Here is a 22,290-nt window from a genome sequence, read left to right on the forward strand (position 1 = left end):
TTTGATGGCAAGTTAGTGACCTGTACACATCACACTGAGCATTTTAAATAATATTTGCTATTGAAAATTTACATTTTTTTTCTTACTGGATGCTATAGTGCAGAGTTGGTTCTCATGTGAAGTGGTCTAGAATTTTAAAAACAGCACAGTGTGACAAAAAGGGAATGCTTAAGTACTAAATTATGAAGAAAGGAGAAGTGCCAAGAATTTCTGGAAAAGCTTTAGGATCACAGCAGAAAACTCTTGTACAATCTCTTATTCCTCCATTGGATTTAAAATGTTACGTTGCTGGAATCGGGGAGGGATCATGCATATTTTAATTTTAGCATACCTTATCTGTTTTTTTCCAGTGGAGATTTATAACTGTGCAACTGGAAGTGCTGATTGTTCTCAGTGTCTTGGGAGAGAAGATCTTGGTCACCAGTGCATTTGGAGCGAGATCACTTCTAGTTGCAGATTAAATACTGAATTTTTCCAGATCCCAGCCATGTGCCCTCCTCCTGAAATTAGAAAGGTAAACTTTGGATTCACTGCAGTATTCACTGTATTTCAACTCTTGAGGCTTTAAAGTAAAAGACAAAGAATGGAGAGTCTGTCTACAGAATTGAGAAACCTGGTGTCCTGAATGGAAGTTGAGGAAGGAATCTGAATTTTGGTCTTTGTAGCAGATACTGTATGTTTGCCTACCTATAAATGATAGAATCAATGAATGATCATGTGAACACCCTTTACAAGAGAATCATGGATCACAGTTTTTAAATGAGATATGTCCTGAAACCTGAGATAGGAATGCAAGCATTACTATAATATGATTAAAATGTGTTTTCCTGTCAAAGATTATGGGAATTATGCTCATTAATTTAAAGGGAATTTATATGTCATTCCTTCCACTTTAAGTGATCCAGATCCATTAGAGTTGTATGGCAGTATACAAGTTCAAATCTTCCAAATACTAGATTTCATCCAGCAAAAGATTAAGTGGCTGTAAAATTTCCTTTTGTATGAATAGAAGAGTTAAAACTTTATTTAAAAAAAAATAAAGAGCCAGGTTACTTGGGGAAAAAATGGTGTTCACACAAGATAGATTTTCAACATGTAGAATCTCTTTTGTTGAGGAGATAATGTGTAAACATATAGAACCATAGTGTTGGAAGAACCCATTTAGTCTAACATTCTGCTTAATGCCAAATTCCAAATTAAAGGATTGTAGCCAGGTGTGTGCCTATGATCCATTTCAACGTATCCGAGAAAGAAAAGTCTTTTGCTTTCTGGGTAATTAGTTCATCTCACACTATTTTTACTTTTAGGATTTTCTTTTAATATGCAGTCAGAATCTGTATCTTGTATATTATTGTAGTCCTACACTCTGGATTGAGAAAGAACAGGACCTTTTTCTATGTAGTATCTTTCAAGTATTTGAAGAATGCTGTCATATCCAACCCAGTCATCCTAAGTCTAAAGAGTCAGTTTCTCTTGGTAGGTTTTGATTTCCTGATCATCCTTATTGCACTTCTCTGCAATATGCTGTTCCAATACCATTGAATCGTTTTAACATTGTGGTACTCTATGCAAAACTAGTCACTGGATTTAAGATGGAGTATGCCCAAAGCAGAACAATGACCCCAAAGATGATTTGCAAATAATGCTGATTATGTAGCCAAAAACTTTATTCATTCATTCATTCATTCATTTTAGTTATAGATACCACCCATCTCATTCTCATTTGGTTTCTTCCCAGCCATATCATTTTGTCACCTCATGTTTTGTTTCCAATTTACTACTAAGATCTCTCCCCCCCCCCTTTATCAGCCAGGTAATCACCATTCCCTTTCAACCCGCCTTTCAACATCTTTAGTACATTGTTTATCAGCACTTTTGAGTTAATTTAGTCTTGCTTCCTGAGAGACGGTAACTATCTCTTTTAACTCCACCGTGCTCTTATCAGGAGATTTGAGCAACAAATGTATTGCTTTCAGTGAGGTTTTTAATTGGTTTCAATTACAGAAAAAAAGCATTTAAAATAAGCAATTCCAAATGAGCCACTTTCTCTGTCTCTGGTATCTTTAATGATTCAGGAATAAAAATAGCTTTGAAATTTTTCAGTAGTCTCTTCTTCAGCTTTTCTATCAGCCTATTCTTCCCCACACTGAAAACAGTAGAGGTGATTATCTTCTCTCTAGTCTTACCTGGAACCCATAATTCACCAACAACTGCTTTCACTTAAAAATAAAGCTCTCTGCTACCCAATATTACTGACTAAAATAAGTAGCTAGCCTTCAAGACTGATTTGGAATCTGAAGTCATGGTTCAGAATCCAAATTAAATTTACTTTATGATGCATTACCTTTATAGTACTCAATGGCACATAGAACAAAAAACCTTTCGTGGGTAAAGGTATATGCCCATGCTCATCAGAGCAACTCCTTATTTTACACTTGAAGTCCAAGAGAAAAAAAGGCAGAAAACAGATAAAAACCAACAACACATGCTTGTGTAGCAAGATGCACGATGGCTCTCCACAAGAACATGAACAGCATGCATAACTATCTTACCCAATCTTTTCTGTTGATACCACTTGCATAGTTAGTTACTGACTTGTAGTGTTCTTCTTTCCTTTCATTATATTTATTCATGAGCTGGAGGGATGGGTAAAAATGCTACTTGAGTGCCCAGATTATCATGTTTTCTCTGAAAGTTTTCAGAATCTCAGGTAATACAAGTAGTCCTCAACTTACAACCACAATTGAACCTAAAATTTCTATTGCTAAGTGAGACATTGGTTAAATAAGTTTTGCCCCACCTTACGACTTTTCTTGCCACAGTTGTTAAGTGAATTACTGCAGTTGTTAAGTTAGTACATGGTGATTAAGTGAATCTGGCTTCCCCATTGACTTTGCTTGTTAGAAGGTTACAATAGGTAAATTATACGACCTCGGAACATCGCAACCGTCATATATATGAATCAGTTGCCAGGCATCTGAATTTTGATCATGTGACCATGGGGATGCTGCTATGGTCGTAAGTGTAAGAAAAAGTCATAAGTTACTTTTTTCAGTGCCGTTGTAACTTCGAACAATGACTGAATGAAGGTTGTAAGTCAAGGACTACCTGTATGGTAATAAATGCTTGTAGATGTTCTTTGAAATGTCATCTATATGTACTGGAAGAAAGAGATTCCTTCATAAATTTGCATTTGCTGCAAATATGTGCCTGGTTGTCTTCAAGGAAAACAAGCTGCAGACTTTGCAGATCATGTTGCGTCATCCTAATCATTCATCTTCGCTTTTGCTTCTTTACGCAGCAATACTTGAAAAGATTTCATTTTATTTACATATTCTCACATTGCCAAATAAAATTTTTAACTTTAAATTTGATTATAGTTTTCCATGCTGGAGTTCTAATCACTTGTCCCTGTTAGTTCATTCGGTGGGCTAATTCTCTGGAATCTGGCTGCCTTATATTCCTCTTACAGTCTCTGATTATTCCTCAAGAAGCACTCACACTCCTCATTCCATTTTTCAGTATTGGGCAGAGAAACATGTGTCTCCAACTCTTTGGTGCTTTGCAGAATTTGTCACTATAGATTAGCTATGAGGACTGCAACAAATTATAGCTTCCATCCGTTGAAATGTTTACTGTACAACTGTATATGTATGTTTGTATGTGAATATATGCTGTATATGTTGTTTCTGGTTTTGGCTTTTCTTCTTTTATAATTTTGTGTAGTTTTTCTTTGGGTTTTGTATTTAGTTAATTTTTTAAAAAAGAATCAGCCACTCCATCACCCACAGTAAATAATCAGGAAGTCGCAGGACAAACACCTTTCAATCAGCAAGTATTCAGGAGATGAACTTTCCAGCCCTCCTAGTTCACCATGAAGTCCTTCAGATCAAATAGCCTCTCCAATTAACCTTTCTTTTCCTCCTGTTGAATTCACATGTCTCACTCCTTGTTAGCTCTGGTATGATGAATGTGTGGTATGATCAGTATCCTCATCTGTGTCAGTAGCTCAGCTTTTTGAAGTGTGTAGAAGTAGTAAAATATATCTCCATTCTCTTCTCTCTAATCAAAATCTACGAGTGCAATACAGATAGTTCTTGTATTATGACCGCAACTGAGTCCAAAACTTCCGTTGCTAGGCAAGACATTTGTTAAGTGAGTTTTGCCCCATTTTCTTGCCACAGTTGTTAAGTGGCTCACTGCAGCTGTTAAATTAGTAGCATGGTTGTTAAGTGGATCTGGCTTCCGCATTGACTTTGCTTGTCAGAAAGTCGCAAAAGGTCGTGATCACATGACCCCGGGACACTGCAACAGTCATAAATATAAGTCAGTTGCCAAGCATCTGAATTTTAATTGTGTGACTGTGGGAAAGCTGCAGCAAGCATAAGTGTGAAAAATGGTCATAAGTCACTTTTTTCAGGGCTGTTATAACTTCGAACGGTCACTAAGTGAACTATTGTAAGTTGAGGACCTGTATACAGTTTATTTAGCAATCTCCATATAGGAAACCAGCAAGATATTAAAGAATTTTAATGGAACAAAGTAGTTAATTCAGAAAAAGCTAATTAATCCAGGGAGCTTAGAGTTGGTAGGTTCCTCATCTGTTCAAAATCAAGAAGCTAATTTATTATTAATATGTAAAATATGTTTCAGTTTCTTTGGTCTAACAATGCAGAGGAAATGCTAATTAGGTCCACTCAATTCCACTGAACAGTGTAGGAAACTGAGCCTCTTGCTCCTTGCCAAAAGCAACTAGTGAAAACAAATCATCAGCATTAACATTATTAGACTAGGATGCTATTTCCTTAGCAGATCCTGTATATTCCATTTCAAAAATAAACTAGGGGTTTTTTTTTAGTGTCACTAGAGTTGTCCTGTGAGGAGGAAGATGAGGACAACTGTAACCCTACTGGAGCAGTAAAGTCAGGGACATTATCAAGTTTAAGCAGCTTGGCGGAAGAAAACGCCTCCGCTCTTGACCTTCTGCCCTGGCTGACGTCATGTTATGTTGGCAGCAGCTACAGGGAAAGGCAAGCTGCAGGCTTTGTAACTGAACTTCCAGGAAGGAAGGCTGTTGTTCCTTCGTAGCCTTCACCAGCTTTATAGTTGTTTTTATAGATTTGTCACAAAATGCTTTTTCTAATTGTAGGTATTAAGATAGCTCAAACATCCTGTGAAATCAGTGACTTTGGTTCATGGAAAAAATAAGTGATAACAAATGAAATCTCCCCTGAGATTTGGTATTGTTGTGAAATACCATTGCAGCTTCTGACCATCACATTTACAAAATGGGTAATTCCAATGAAGATAATGTAAATGTTAGGGATTAACACTACTGAATCAATTGCGAAGAATGTTACAGTATATCTATATTTTTCCATTGGCTAATCTTGTTGCTTTTCACATTCCTTGAAAAGATACATTAGTTAAAGTAAAGGAGCCCCTGAGAGTTTTATTCCATTAGTCATATGCCAGCTTTAGGAAGCAATGCTCATCTCTGCTCCTTTAAGCCATTGAGCCAGCACTGTCCAAAGATGTTTCCACGGTCATGTGGGCAGCATAACATCATGCCACAGTGCAAAGCATATGGGAAAACACAGAATGCTGTTACTTTCCCACCTAAGTGGTATCTATCTACTTGCATTTACATGCCTTCAAACTGCTAGGTTGGCAGGAGCTGAGGCAAGTGACAGGAACTCATTCCGTCATGTGATGATAGGACTTGAACCAGAAGAGTATAGACCAGGGGTAGGCAACCTTGGCTCTTTTATGACTCATGGACTTCAACTCCCAGAATTCCTGAGTCAGCATAGTCCATGAGTCATAAAAGAGCCAAGGTTGCCTACCCCTGGTATAGACCTTCTCCAGCATATTTTAAGCCACTGAGCCACCACGCCTCTAGCAGGATGAGAGATGGTATAAAATTAAGCCATACAAAGTTTAAATCATTTATGAATGTTAAGGATATGGCTTATTTGTTAGAGCGAATAAAAAAAATCCCTCCCTTTGTTTTAATCTGTGTTCATTAAGTTTCCTTTGAACTTGCAGATTGAGCCTCTGGATGGACCCTTGGAAGGAGGAACTCAGATCACGATTCGAGGGAGAAATCTTGGCCGTAGATTCAGTGATGTTGTTAATGCTGTCAAGATAGGAAATGTGAAATGCTCACCACTTCAGGACAGATATATAGTCTCCGAAGAGTGAGTAATTCAGGCTGAATTATTTTGAAATCGTATACATGGGAAGGGTTTATTTTGTACTTTTTAACTGATTGATCCTTTCTCGCTTCGGGCTTCAGGTATGATATGGCTTGGCATATGACTGCGTAGAAGATTGCGTGATTCTGTTAATATGTAAATTGATAACAGAATATTCAGTCCTTAACTTCTGTTACCGTTACTACTAACTGCTGTTATTTGCTTACTCGTCCAGTGAATGAAACCATCAGGTGCAAACAACCAGACCCATATTGAAGAAATCAATTAGCTGTTTTATTGCTAAGCCTTTACATAGAAATCTTTTGCACCTGAGTGAGACCAGATAAGATTCAACATCATTCAAGAGGAGTTGGATTTCATCTCTTATGCCCACATAGGGAATTCTAAACTAAGTCATCACGCTGGCTTGGCGGTCTGTCTCCTATGGAAATTATTCGGGCCACCCCATTCCAGAAGAAATCACTAATATATATGTACATATTCAAAATGTTTGATCTTTTCTTTTTTTTTCATGAGAAAATTCCTTCAAAATTATAGGTAACAAAACTAAAACTTAAAATTGAAGCTTTCACATCCTAGAATTCAAGCTCTTTTTTTGTGCTATATATTATTATTCCGATTTTTAAAAAATCACATACATTTCATGGGATTTTTTTTTAAACACACATATAACCTAAGTAAGGAAATTACTTTTTATGTATAGTAATACTTCACTGACAAGCACAAATTGCTCTTTAGTTAGCTGTCTTTGTGTAACAAACAACTGTAATTCACAAAATTCAGACCTTTCTCATCTCTTGTAGACAGGGAGGAACTTAGGACGACAAGTGTAATAAAACTTACACAGCTGCTCCCCATGCTGTCATAGTTTAGAAATAATTTCTACAGTTCTATCAATTTTTCTCCTAGCTTCACATCCACATCCTTTTTGCAGTTGTCTTCATTATCAAAACTAGACAGGCTTCACAGACCAACTGAGGTGACTGTCTATATCCTGCTTTGGAGTGAACTCATCCTTGGGAGAAATTCACAAGATATTGTATTCTGAAAATGCTATATACTCACTCAAGAACCAAGGTTAAAAAGTTCAACAAATAAGCAATCTAGAATTACTGACTCTTTGTTGTTCTGTTACTAAAAGCACTATAACAACATTTTTACTTTGAAAGAAACACAGATTATATACATTATGGAGAGTTGATGGATATAGGTAGAGATAGTATGCTTGAATTAAGAAAAAGGAAAATATGCATAGCCATGCCAAAAATGCATCGTAAATAAAATAAATGTATGAGATTGAATGTCTGAACATGCTATTACAGCTTAGTGTTGTCCCTGATACATTTTCTACTTCTGAGCATTTATGAATTAAAGCATCATTAAGTTTATAACTTCCTACAGTGGCCCTTCAATTTTCTGACCAAGCTCAAAATGTTCTCCCTCATAGCCACTGTTGCAGCTTCTTCGTCAGTATAAGATCTTTTAATAGCAATAATGTGGGCAGCATGACATTCTTTCTTTCTCATGTGCAGGAGAAGGGTACATTTTCAACATTTATAATAACAAATAACAGAGTTGGAAGTGACCTTGGAGGTATTCTAGTCCAACCCCCTGCTCAAGCAGGAAACCCTATACCATTTCAGATAAATGGTCTCTTCTTAAAAATCTCCAGTGTTGGAGCACACACAACTTCTGGAGCCAAGTTGTTCCACGATTAATTGTTCTAACTGTCAGGAAATTTCTCCTTAGTTCTGAATTGGTTCTCTCCTTGATTTAGTTTCCATCCATTGCTTTTTGTCTTGCCTTCAAGTTTTTTGTAAAATAGGTTGACCCCTTCTTCTTTGTGGCAGCCCCTGAGATATTGGAACACTGCTATCATGTCCCCCTAGTCCTTCTTTTCCTAGACTAGATATACCCAATTCCTGCAACCATTGTTCACATATTTTAGCTTCAGTCCCCCAATCACTTTTGTTGCTCTTCTCTGCACTCTTTCTAAGTCTCAACATCTTTTTTTATATCATGTTGATCAAAAACTGGATGCATCATTCCAAATGTGGTCTTATTATATTATATAATAATATAATTATTATGTTATATAATATTGTATTATATTGTGGGCTACTGCTTATCCTATATTCCAAATGTGGTCTTATTATATTATATAATAATATAATTATTATATTATATAATATTATATTATATTGTAGGCTACTGTTTATCCTACAGAAATTATTCCCATTCTGTTTTGTAACATATATGACATAATAAAGTTGAGTACAGGGCATCCGTGGGGGGGGGGGAAGGGATATGGTGATTGGAATAGTGGCTGTCATCTTCAGTTTTAAACCACCATCCCACAACACCCCTGGCTAAGTTTGTATATATTTACCACAACAATATTATCATTTGACAATAACAGCCACTTAGTAGAAAACAAAAATCCTTGTTGTATCTGGTATTAGTGCTATTCGAAAGAACATATTGTAATTTCTAGGAAAACTCTACACGAAGATGAAAAATGCATAAATAGCACATTGGACAAAGGACTAATGAAAAAGTTATGGTTTAATTAATTAAAGCAGTGCGGTGGTTTTTGGTGCAGACATTCTTTACATTTTAGATCATTATTCCAAGCAGAAGTTGGTAGCATCTTTAAATCAGTGGAGTCACTTTTTAAAAGTATTATTTAAATTTACAAAATAGAGGGGGGGAAAGGGAGAAAACCCTAAAAGACAAAAAAGCAAAAAAAAAAAAACCCAAACAATTAAAATAACAACAAGATCATATTATAAATCAAGAGAAAACCATTCAGGACATGTTTAAAACATATCATTAAACTTTGACCAAACAGAATAATATTGATCAATCATTCTGTCACATCCATAGTTCATGAATTGAAAGCAAGTACATATCACCTGAGTCAAGATGTTAAATATGGAGTTACTCTGTCTTTCCAGATAATCTGTAAAAATCAGATGAATTTGGATATGTTTATATATAATTCAAAGTACATTCATGTGATCATGTCCACATCTACATCATCTATGCATATTAAGAAATATAGAGTTAGTAAGCCATCACAGGGCAATAATGGGATGACCGGGACACATATTACTTTAAAAAAACAAACAAACATTGTTTTGTTTTTTTAGTCAACTGCACATTTCAAGAGTAGACTATAATGGCCAGATTTTGATGAGTCTGTAATCATCAGAATTGGTAACAGAATTTCAGAAATATCAGTTATTATGAATGAGAAACAGCTGAAATGGGCATATAGACTCTGACTTTAATCAGATTTGGGTGGAATTGTCCATTCCTAAATATCCTGTTTTACTTAGATTGCTATATCTAATTTCAAATTGTTGCATTACTTCAGAAACAAGGATAATAAAAAATTATAACAGAATAATGGTATGTGACTTATTATTTTTTCAGAAATGCTTATGAGGCCCACATAAGGCATAGAGGCATTCTTGAAAATAAAAATAATACAGTATGCCAGCTTTTAAAAAATGTAAACGCTCTTTAAAAATAAAACAAAAACAATACCCAAAGAGCCATAAGTTCATATTTTGTCTATACTTGACATATTTTGTAGTCTGGTCACATTTCTTATTTTTCAGTCAAAATCTTATTTTTACATAGAATTGTTTGCTGGACTGGAGAAGCAACAGAAGAATTTTCCGATGTGGTGACAGTAAATGTGAGCAAAGAAGGAAAATCCAAGGAGCAATTTTCTTACATTGTACGTAATTTCTGGTAATTCTTAATCATGAATTGTCATAAGGAAAAGTTGTGATTTCCAGTGATATGCACAAACAAATGTGGAATATATCATAAATTAATAAAAACATAAAGTTTAAATATGCCTTATCCATTGAGTACTTGAATGTTTATGAGAATTAAAGAGACTATCTGAATCTTCTTTGTCACAAAGATACCCAGATCTACCTACTTTTACAGTGATACTTAAACCTGCACATTACACTAAAATGATTCTTAAAATAAACAGGTTATCCTATTCTATGTAAAGTACATCTCTCTGATAGATCTGTAAGTTTTGTTGTTGTTTTTTCCATCAGGCCAGAAAGTAGCTTTTGTAAAAGCAGTTTAAATCAGGTGGAAGGAATTGACAAGTTAGAATAATTTGGGGGGAAAAATATAAAAATTCTGTGGTACTGAAACGATGTTAGCATAGGTATCATATGGAAGGAAAAACCTCACAAATAGATACTTTTTTTTGTGTAAACATCCTGTCACCAATAATACTTTTGGTTACCTTAATGAAGTTGCAACTTGTTACTCTCATCCAGTTCACTGTGTCTGATTCAGGTGAGACAAAAATGAAAAGATAGGCTGTTAAGGACAACTCTTTCCAAACATTTTACATTAATCTTGTAAGTAATGTAACAGTGATATCATTTAATAGTTTTTATAGTGTGCAGTACTAAATAGTGTGATTGATTTCCAAGCAATTAACTTAGGATTATTTTTCCCTATGATATTTTAACATCTTTGGTTTGTTGGAGAATGATAATAGGGCCTGTCACGAGCAATTTTTTAAATGTTTGCAACATTTACATTTCTGAACGGAGATGTCACTACAAACTAGGAAACCAGTGTATCTTCTTGACATTTTTCTCTCTCTCTCTCTCTCTCTTTTTTTTTTTTTGCCTTTTTAGCTTCCAGTAGTGAAATCTATGTCTCCATCTGTTGGACCAAAAGCTGGTGGTACCAAAGTAACTATCACAGGAAATAATCTCAGTATAGGATCTAAGCTTCGAGTTTTGCTCAATACTACAAAAGAATGCAGAGACATAAGGTAAATACTGCTCAGAATGAAACATGGTGCAGCTGTAAAGGTTAGAAGTTATACTTTTCATAACAAATAACTAATTGAATAAGAATGTTTTCTAAGAAATATGTTTTCTAAAGTATCCATTGGGTTTGGAGTAGAGATGATAATTTTCCAAAGTTTAAAGGATATACTTTTGATGGATAGCCTAGACTTGGTATTAGTGCTATACGATATTCATATATAACTGTCTTGTAATAATAAACAGTTTTTTATTAGATCAAGTAATTTATGGAGGATGTCTATCTGGTAGCAATTACAATTTATTTCTCAATATTTGTATAATATATATCAGAATTTCCAAATAATCTACAAATGCTAAAACTTCCAAAAAACAGAAATTGGAAAGCAATGTTTCTTGGAGTTCTCTGAACTTGGATTTCTTTTTGTATATGAATTTATTTATTAAATTTATATGCCACCCATCTCACAATCAAGCAACTCTGGGCAGCCTTCAATGAATACCAAGCATCCAACAATCCAACCCTGAGTTAGATATATTCTTCAGTATTCTTTCCTTTTTTTGTTACAGTTTCATAAGCCTTTGTTACTTTTAAACCTTCAGATGAATATCATGCAGCGAGGATTCTCACTGGGCACATCCATGAGTTATATTCAGAAATGTTTATCCTTTCTTTATAGTCGCACTGATACTGCCATCATTTGTACCATGCCAAGTGTGGAAACTATTATCCACGTGTTTGTCTGTGTCCAATTTGAAGACAAGTCTTGCATTGGTTCTAACAACTTTCAGTATGAGAAAAATCCAAGTATAACAGATATCAACCCCAAAAAGAGTCCAGTCAGGTAAGATAGCTTTCTCTGTGAGATCTTGCAGAAGTGGTCTGGGTTAAATCTAGTGCATTCATGGAAGCTGTGTATATTATTCTGAAGATTATAGAGAAGAGGCAACTTCCATGCCTGTTTTAACCAATGGCAAATAATTTTATCTGGTATAGAGACAAGGACCTGACATGACAGTCAGAATGCAACCACCATTAGTGCACTGGAAGGAAATCTTCCATGGGGCGATTTCCAGCCACTTGGAATGATAGCAGAGGAAGTCCTCAGGCTTTCTGATTACTCCTTCTAAGTACATCAAAGCAGAGACTGACCCCGTTTCACCTTTTCTTTTGCTTTCTGGTAGAGGATTGTCCCCACATACCCATTCTTCACTGAAATTTGGGTAATGCAATAAACTTTGTACAATAAGTATTCTTGGAATCCAGTCATTGATGCAGCTGTATGGATCACAGGCCAGATTCATAATGTGGTGATGCAAATGAAGATGACCTACTATCCTGGTATATTGGCTCATTGAAGAGGTCGATTAAGGCCTGGTGTATTTCAGTGAGAACAGGGCCTGGTTTCTTAGAAATAGCTTGCTCACACGAGGGTCTTCAAGAATTTTTTTTCCCACCCAGCTGGCTAGGAAATAGTTCAGTGACCCAAAACACTGTCAGGGCATGAAATTCAGATCTAGAACCTACCCTGCAACTATAATATTGATTCAACTTCTGGAAAAATTACGTTATGTTTTATTAATCATTTTTTATGGAAGGAATTATTTTTACCCCTTGCACCCCTTTGCTCAATATACTGTACTCTTTCAACCTTGTTGGAAAGATTTGCTGTGAAAAGTATAGTTGATGAGTCAAGCACTTGTTCACTCTTAACCCAGAAAAATGTTAATTTTATATGCTTCAAATCATATAAAAACTTCAGGCAAATCCATATAAAATAATATTATTTTATTGGCCCTCACTTCTTATATAGGTTGCATATTTTTTATTAAGAAACTAGTATATTTGTTCTTAAAATACATTGCCTTTGATGTCATTTCTTCTTCAAGGCCTCGAGGCTCCTGTTCTTTTCTGAACGTCTGTGAATTCACTCCCTGCTTAATACTTATTTAAGTATAACACAGGATAATGTGAATAAAGAAACAAGCAAGTGTTCCTCAAGACCATGTCACTCAGAGTGTGTGTATAAGGCCGAAACTCCTGATTTTTAGTAGTTCTTTAAAGAGAATTGTGACTTTTAATTACAGGGACCAACTTTTAACATGCGTGAAAAATCTCTGAAAGTGAGCAATGATGACACTTCCAGTTCTCAATGCTTGATGTAAAATTATCTTAATTGTTTTATTCTGAGGATCAAGAGAAGTAGCTCAAAAATGTATGTCAGCAGCTACAAAATATAGCAACTTATGCTTGGCAAAAGTTTAAGATTGAAATAAATGTAATGTTAAATGATATTGTACCAGTGACATTGGTACTGAAGTCAAATCAATCAAACACTGAAGTCAAATCACAATTATCAAACACTGTGTAGAATTTTTCTTCAGAGAAGCCGTATCCCCCAAACGTTCACACAGAAATGGTATGAGGTACAAAATAGATAAGAACAGCATATTAGGACTTAGAGAAGCTTAAATGATTTGTGAAGTCCTATATGGGATATTCTGGTTTGAGTATTTTTGAGGCTAGATGGATGTATTACTATGTTCTGATTTCCTAATGAGCCAATATAGTTAAAGCAGATGGGACATGAAGTGTGTGAAATAATAAAAGGTTGGATGCAAGAGAAAGCCTGGATAAAAGTTTTTGTTAATCAGTGGATATAGGCCATTCCCCTTTTCTGCTCCCAACGCCAGTGGCATGTTCTGGGGTCACTTCCTTTCATAGATTCTGCAGAGGTAGTGCCACATTTAGCTGTTTATAGGCAGCTTTTAAGGCAGTGGTTCTCAACCTGTGGGTCGGGACCCCATTTGGGGTCGAACGGCCATTTCATGGGGGTCGCCAAACAAGGATGTCCGCCATTTTTTCCCCTTTTCTTTGGCCATGCCCCTGGCACCTGGTGATGTATAAGTGGTTGGGGGTCACCACAACATGGGGAACTGTATTATGGGGTCACGGCATTAGAAAGGTTGAGAACCACTGTTTTAAGGGGAAAAGTATTCAAACTTATTGTTTACTTGTAAGCAGCTGCTGCCGAAGGTTTTGGTTTGCCAGCAAGAAAAAAAAAATATTCAAACTCTGTTTCCATTCAAGTTCAGTGGCGAAATGTTTCTTGATTAATTGATAATTTTCTGCTCCAGTAACTTCTTGAATACTCCTGGATGCTATACGGTATCACTGATTGTCTTGGTCTCAGTCTACTGTTAGCAAATGTTTAAAAGGAAATCGTGTTTTTCTATGATTTGGCTGGGGAGGAGCAGAGAAACCTAATGTGTATTTTTGAGACCTAGTTGGGTAAAGACAGAAATAGTCATTGTCGAGATTTGCCTAGCAGTTTTTGAGGACCTTTGGTGTCCATTGCTGCAGAGAAAGAGGAGCATGTTTACAGAACTGTATGAAATCATAAGTATCTGGTACAACCGTGATGATAAAGAAATGATGTATGCTGTAACATAATGATACAATCCCCAGCCTTTCATATTTGCATCTAGATACAAATATGTAAGCATGTGGCTTGAACTCTGACACAACATTCTTTTCATTTTATTTTCATATACATGGGGAAGGCATGTCTTAGTTACATGTAAATCTTATATACAGCCTATATATACGTGCAATATGGATAAAACAATCCATGTGTCCTAAATAAAGCATATGCACCAAGTTAATAAAATGTTATATAGTGATGTACATCAAAAACCTTATTCTTCTACTTAAAGAGCAGAAGGTTGTCAAGTCTTCCTAAAAGGAGAAAAAAATATATTTTTGTCAAGTGAACATTTGACAAAGATTCAGGGACAAATATAAATTTCTATGTCCTTGAATCTAAGTTTTGTTTTTCATATAATAAGTACTGGGAAAATGTATATATTTCATGTTTCATAAAAATAATATTTATTCTACAAAGAATTATTAGGACAATATTTTACTTATTAAGCTTATATCTCCCATATATATAGCATTCATCCTTCAATTTTTCATCCAATCCCTTACCTTTCTGCTTCCCTTTATTGTGATTTAATAGTGGAGGCAGAACCATCACTGTGGAAGGAAATGGATTTCTCATGGCTCAGAGTGTGTCAATGGTTGTTCATTCTGTTGGAAAAGAAAAAGTGGTAAGTCTTCACCAGTGTCATTTGAAAAAGTATTGAGCAAAATGTGTAGAAATGAAATAGAGGAGAAAACATAAACTTTATCTAAGTCCCTGAAAATATTTATTCAGTAAGTACAGAATCCTCAGTTCTACTTTCTGTTTTTATAGACAATTTTACTGTCACATTATTAAACAGCTTATGATTCCACGTGTATCTTTTATCATGACACTTCAGTAAGTCTTCAGAAAGCAGGCAAATGGAGAGTTACAGTTTTGCATCGTAGTGACGCAACCGAGGAATTGCAAGGCTCTGCACCCCACGGCTGGTTTTGCCCTGCCAGGGGTCCCTAAATGGGTCTAAAGTCAGCCCAGAGAGGCGACGAAGAAAGGAGGGGTCCCCCGCTGATCACGGAATGATGGCAGTTGATCTATTTGATCCGGGGTAAGCCCTCTAACCTGACAGGAGAAAGGCTAGCTGTACTCCGGTGACTAGTGACTATTGGCATCCGAAGTCCAAAAGCACCAACTAAGAACAACTGTGAACAGAGTGTTGGAGCTGAGTGAGAATATTGATCTTCTTTTCTCTATTTTTGAAATTGATTTCCTGGAAAAGATCCCCAAGAAGCAAAAAATCCTCCAAAAGTGAGAAGAGAGGGGACATATCCCCACCCTTCCATAGACAGAAGCAGCAATTTAATTTTTATGGGGGACAGAAATATATTGAAATGAAGTTAATAATACTACAGTCTGGACAAATCTGAAAATTATGAAAAACGTTAAAATTCTACATCTGGAAGAGTACTGATAAAATTATAAGAAACTAATTCTTTGTTTTAAAAGTTGGAAAATGAATAGCTGCTGACATCTAGTGGAGGATTAGAATAGAACAACAATTGCATTGACTCAGAAATTGGCAAGACGCCCAGAAATAAAAAAACAACTTGTTCCTTTGAACTTCAAGGACTTTTTAGCCAAATAGAAAACAGCTGGGAACAGAGGAACACATCAGCAGAACCTTCCCTTTATACAAAGGCTCTTAAAGAGACACAGACCCTGCTGAGTCATTCCCATGATTATATCTTACATTATATAAGCTGGGTCGCTGTTAAATCAATATTTTGACAACATATTGCCTTCAGCATTTTAAAGTTTTAAGTTTATGGGAACTTAATTACTTGGGAAGTGGGTAGGGCAATCTTACTTAAAATTACTTCTGCATAACTGCTGTTCTAGTCCTTTTTTCTGGGGATAATTTAGTGCTCATATTCAGAGATCTGATTTTTTTTTTTTTGCTATTATCCTCGTGTATAGTAAGTTAGGCTAAAAGAGAAAGAGCTCCTTGGTGGGCAGTGAATGCTGGTTCTTCATTAGAAAAAATTCCAGAGAACGCAAGTTTTAGCATTGGGTACTTTCTTTTCAGTTATATCCTACGGACTAGAATTTGTGGCTTGACCTATATGGGTTTTGCAACTATAATATATTATATGAACAAAGAAATGCAATTAGAGTTTTGCAAAATTGAATTCTCTCTCAGATTTTTTATTCAATGTTTTTCAAGTGTTCAGGAAGTTAGTTTTTGCTTCTGTTTACCTAGCTTCTCTTATCTTTTGTCATCTGTAAACCCCAAAGGTGCTTTTGCCAAAAGGCAACTGGACTTTGTTTTTCCTTGAAGACATTTTGCTTCTCATCCAAGAAGCTTCTTCAGTTCTGACTGAATGGATTCACAGTTCAATCAAAACTGAAGAAGCTTCTTGGGTGAGAAGCAAAATGTCTTCAAGGAAAAACAAAGTCCTGTTGGCTTTTGAAAAAGCACCTTTGGCACAACCATGACCTGGATGACTGAGAATCTCCATAGACACTGTCATCAGTAAAGGTGAATTACACTGTAGTTTTTCGGTCTATATTGGCCATTGATGGAAGTATCTATTTTTGTTTTGTCAACTGCAAATATTTAAAATTGTTGTCAACTTTGTAGAATCTCTGTTGTCTATGTTTGATTTGCTTTCTAGAACTGCAAAGTTCATTCGGACACTGTGATTACCTGCCCTTCTCCAGCTGCCTCCAATCTTACTGGAAGCAAGCCAGCATTAGTGGACTTTTTCATCAATGGACTCCTGTATACCGATGAGAGCCTTTTCCCCTTTGAATACCCTGAGGAAGCTGTACACGTTAGCAAATTCCACATGGAATACTATACAGATCCCCAGTTCTTCACAGCCAAGAAAGAAAAATGGATTAAACATCATTCTGGCGAGCCCTTGACACTTGTTATTCATGTAAGAATTTGGTATATATATATATGGACACTGAGAGAGAGGAGGATGCTTAATGTGAAAATATTTAAGCCTCCAAGGGGAAGGAAACTTGAGAAAGCAACATAGTCTGACATAGGCAGATTGTCACCTTTAATCATTACATTGATTATGAGCTGGAGAAGGAAGACTTGACTCAATTAAACTAAAAATTTAGCCATGAGCATTCAAGTAAAAGTGTATTCTTTTTCTAACAACCTAAGAATATGGGTAAATAAAAACAATAACAAAGGAACAATTGTACGATGGAACAGTAATTGAAAAAATATTCTTATTCCAAAAAAACCGCACCAACCTGCTCATTCTAATAGCTGCTATTAAAGAAAGAAGGGAATTTTGTTAAAGAAACAAAGCTATTTGAAGGCCATTATGGTTACTGAAAGTCTTCACTAAGTACCATGAGCTTCAGAAGCTGTGTATTCATCAGCAGGCAATGGAAGCACTACGTTCCCTCCTTCTGTTTTTCTCCAGCTTATTTTTCATCTGTTTCCCATTAGGTTTCAATATTAACTATCAGGTAATGATCAAAAGCACAATTTGCGTTCAAGGCTTTTTAGCTCAAGTTTTCTATTCTAGGAATTTGAAAGGGATTGGTAAACAACTCCTGTTTTTATAGGCATTAATGTCTTAGTTAAAACAGAAAAAAATAGGATGAGAAGAGAGTTTTGTATTCGTGCCTTGAAAAAATGAAAAGTACTACCTGAGAGCTTTGAAGTCAATAAAGTTCAGAAATGTTGAGGGTTGAATTTAGTCCCTGGCAGAATCATGTTGCTCTTCTTTATTTCTCTTATTAGAAAGAGCCTGACAACCTCGGTCTGGAAAGCAATGAATATGAAGTTAAAATTGGCCTAATTTCCTGTGAGATCCAAATTGTTTCTGACAAAGTCATTCACTGTTCCATCAATGAATCTTTGAGCACTTCAGAAAGAAAGCTCCCTGTTACGGTAAGTGATATGAGTCTGAAAGCATGTGCCAACATGTATATCATTTGCTTTGTAGCCATCTACTGCCCCATGGAATTGTGCCCCATGGAATTTGGCTTCTGTTACTAAGTCCAAGTTTTTTTAAAAATAATATTTTGCCTTTGGCATCTATATTGAAAGAAAATAACATTAATGAAAACTTTCAAAGGTTATAAATATGGTGCCACCAAAAAGATAGCTTTGTGGCATCTTAAAAACTAAACGGTTTAGTATGAAATAATATTATCATGGTTAATAATTTTCATACCAAAATAAATGTATTAGAAGTTAAGACAAGGATATGTAACTTTTCTTGATTGAAAGGCTATACTAGGCTTTGCACAGTGACAAGGACTGCATGTCCAAAGTAGTGAGAATGTGGGACCCCTTGGGGGGGGTGGAAAGTTTCAGGGGTTTTGCCTCTTAAACCACCCACTTCATCTGTTCTTAAGCAGACTCTGGGAGACCCAAAAGGGATGCTGATTGGCCACACGCAGTTCCCGAAACACACATTTTGCAATCCTGTTTTACAGGTTGCATAAGATCCTTCTTACATTCCCCAGAGCTGGGCATAGTTTTATCATGCTAAATTATCAGGAACTGCTGGGAGGTCATACAAAGTATCTGTATATACACAGGTTGTCCATCCCTATATTAAATTCTTTTAAAATGTGATCTGGGAGAAAAAGGAAAAACTCAAGGATTTCATCCAGTGATTTGGGAATTGTTAAATATTGTGGAATATTTTCTTCTGAACAATACACAAAATACACAAAGTCTATAAAGAATTGATGTTCTTACACAGATGACACTTTGGATCAGGGAAGAGAATGGATTCTCCGTGAATGTGGAGATTCATTGTGTTTTGTGCTTTAAAGTTGTCCCTCTAATGAACAAGATTCATCAAAACCTCTTTCCTCAGTCATCCTACCTGAGGCTGGAAATAATGTTTTGGATTTATTTCCCGTAGAAGCCAGAGGATAGGTGAAAATCCAATTGAGTTGCTCACACTGTGTAAAATCTTGTGCTTTTGTGTGCTCGGTTTTCTAGGATAACATTTGTCTCATTTAACAGGCTGCAATTTGCTTATTGTCTTGGTCTTAACCTTTCTGATGCTTTTATTCTTTGATATTTTAATGTGTTTTTTTATTATTATGTTGCTGTGCCTGTTGATAAATGGGAATGGCTATTAGAGAGATTATGGACTCTGCTTGAGTGGATTACTCAAGCAGAGATTGGATAGCCATCTATTACAGGTGCTTTCATTTGGATTCCAGCAGTAAACATGGAGCAGACAATACCCCTAACTTCCCCCCCCCCATATTTGTACATCTTATTAGAAAGCACCGTATAAATTAATTTAAATAAAATTAAATTGATTTAAATATATTTTAAAATATTGGTATATTTTTGAAAAGCTGAGGGAAATACCTATTGTATATACTCACAAATTGCCCATTTGTGAATAAGCCAAACCTGTTTTGGAGATGTATTTTGGGACCCAAACCTTTTGATTTATTCCAGCGTTTGTATGGTAATAAGTAAATAATTAGAAGTAATACAGGTGGGCTGCAGTTGGGAATATTGATGTAGATTTGACTTCTATACACTATTGCCATCTATCCCACATGTCTGTAAATGATACCGTAGTAGTTCCCACATATGGAAGAAACCAAGGTAGACATACCCAGGGATATCACTGGGGTGAAGATTAAATCTCTTTTCTATCCATTATGTTCTTATTATCCAGAATGGAAAGCCATGTGATACAGACTTAAATTCCTTAAGTTTCTTTTTGCCTCTTTAAAATATAATGCTTAAGTGTTAATGAACATTTAAAAGGGATGAGAAGAGAGGGAGAAGTAAGTAATTCAAACAGAAAAAGAAGACAGATGAATCTTCACATGCCATTTGTAACAAAAAGCTTCCAATGAAAGACCAGAAACATTTTATCAAGATGACCGGTTCTATCCAAAATAAATAATGGGACAGAATAATTAAAAATCATAGAATGTGGGTTATTCCTAGTGGCACTAATTTAATGATGAATTGTAAGTCCTGTCTACCATTAATAATTGTACAATTTATGTGGTAACCTTCAGCAATTTCACATTTTGTTCCTGCTTGGAACACACACACACACACACACACACACACACTTAAGAATAACAATAACAGAGTTGGAAGGGATCTTGGAAGTCTTCTGGTCCATATGCATTGAATACGCTGGAAAAAACAGTTGCCCTTAGTAAGAAGTACTTTCAAGAATTTGTCAAGACTGGCTTTTGGGAGAGGGGTGTATGGGACTGCATGTGACATTAACTTTGGCAATGGAACTTGGTCAGATGTTTAATTTAATAACAGATGCTCCTCCCCAACACTGATGGCAGCACACTTCCTTATTAGGAGGAGAGGTTTAGCCATTTCTAAAATTAAGGCTTCCAAGAATACATCCAACATACATACAATGTATTTTCAGCAGCCAATGCTTTACTTACCAGCACTTATCATCTGAATGGTTGTATTCCTCTCAGAAAGACAGGATTCTAGGCACTGCTCTCTCATCCTGGAATATTCTTTTTCTTGTATACAAGGTTTCTTCAATATATGACTGACTTCGTGATTTTATGAGTCTTCCTTTATTTCTGGGTTATGTCGTTTAGTTGTTTTGTATATCATACTTTTCACACTGTTCATACACTGGCTTCTTAGGAGTGACAGATGGAGACCTGTCTCCAAGGCCTAATAGTAGACGGTATAGTTTTTTCTGTTTGCTCACTCCAAATTCCAGTTGTCCCCTTTTTCAGTAAATGTATTCATATTAAATTGGCAGAAAAAAAATTGTTTTCATTGAAAGAGATAAAAAGAGAAAAGAGAGGGAGGAGTAAAGACAAAATCATCCCATGAAGTGCAACTAAGCCAAGGCATCTGAGGAAAGTTTTTCATGTTGAGGTCTTTATATATTGAATTTCATTGCCAAAGCAAAACCGATAAATATTAGCACTATGAATTTCCTGATATTTTTCTAATAAAATAAGAAAATCAGATGTTAATCATAACAAGGGAGATAAGATTTGTGACTGTGTGAGCAGCATATATATAATTCCATGTACAATTTGTTCAACTGAAAAATAGTTTATGTCGCTTTAGCAACGTATCCAATCACAGACTAGTCATATCACATCAGTTGTGTATGGGTGAAATATGGGTGATTTTTTCAAACGTTTGGCATTTATATTATAAGCTTGCCTAACAACAAGGATGACAAGTTTTAGAAAATGTATTCTTCATTCTCAAACTGGTTGGTTGGTAGGTAGGTAGCTAAGTAGGGAGAGAGAGAGAGAGAGAGAGAGAGAGAGAGAGAGAGAGAGAGAGAGAGAGAGAGAGAGAGAGAGAGAGAGAGAGAGAGAGAGAGATGGATGCAGTTACAGTACAGTACAGTACAGGTAGTCCTCAACCAAAATTAAACTCAAAATTTTTGTTGTTAAGTGAGACATTTGTTAAGTGAGTTTTGCCCCATTTTACGACTTTTCTTAGCACTGCAGTTGATAAGTGAATCACTGCAGTTGTTAAGTTAATAACACGGTTCTTGAGAGAATCTGACTTCCCAATTGGCTTTGCTTGTCAGAAAAATTACAAAAGGTGATGACATGGCCCAGGGACACTGCAAATATCATAAATATGAGTCAGTTGCCAAGCCTCTGAATTTTGATCACAAGTGTACAAAACAGTTTGCTTGTCAGAAGGTCACAAAAGGTGACCTTGGGACACAGTAATGATCATAAATATGAACCAGTTGCCAAGCATCTGAATTTTGATCACACAATCATGGGCATGCTGCAAAGGTCGTAACTATGAAAAATGGTCAGAAGTCACATTTTTCAGTG

At 35.8% G+C, this 22,290-nt stretch overlaps 1 protein-coding gene across 1 annotated transcript in view; it reads left to right on the forward strand.

Moving 5' to 3' along the window:
- Positions 1–22,290, forward strand: part of PLXND1 (plexin D1) — a 137,487-nt gene that overhangs the window by 33,893 nt on the left and 81,304 nt on the right. The window contains exons 11-18 of the mRNA XM_039346542.1: positions 351–514; positions 6,049–6,200; positions 9,867–9,966; positions 10,904–11,043; positions 11,719–11,883; positions 15,061–15,151; positions 17,139–17,405; positions 18,236–18,385. Coding sequence (XP_039202476.1) covers positions 351–514; positions 6,049–6,200; positions 9,867–9,966; positions 10,904–11,043; positions 11,719–11,883; positions 15,061–15,151; positions 17,139–17,405; positions 18,236–18,385 — 1,229 coding nt within the window. The remainder of the gene's footprint in view (positions 1–350; positions 515–6,048; positions 6,201–9,866; positions 9,967–10,903; positions 11,044–11,718; positions 11,884–15,060; positions 15,152–17,138; positions 17,406–18,235; positions 18,386–22,290) is intronic.

This window comes from Crotalus tigris, unplaced genomic scaffold (genome assembly GCF_016545835.1).
Source record: "Crotalus tigris isolate CLP2741 ecotype Arizona unplaced genomic scaffold, ASM1654583v1 scf7180000018006.973166, whole genome shotgun sequence".
Taxonomy (NCBI): Eukaryota; Metazoa; Chordata; class Lepidosauria; order Squamata; family Viperidae; genus Crotalus; species Crotalus tigris.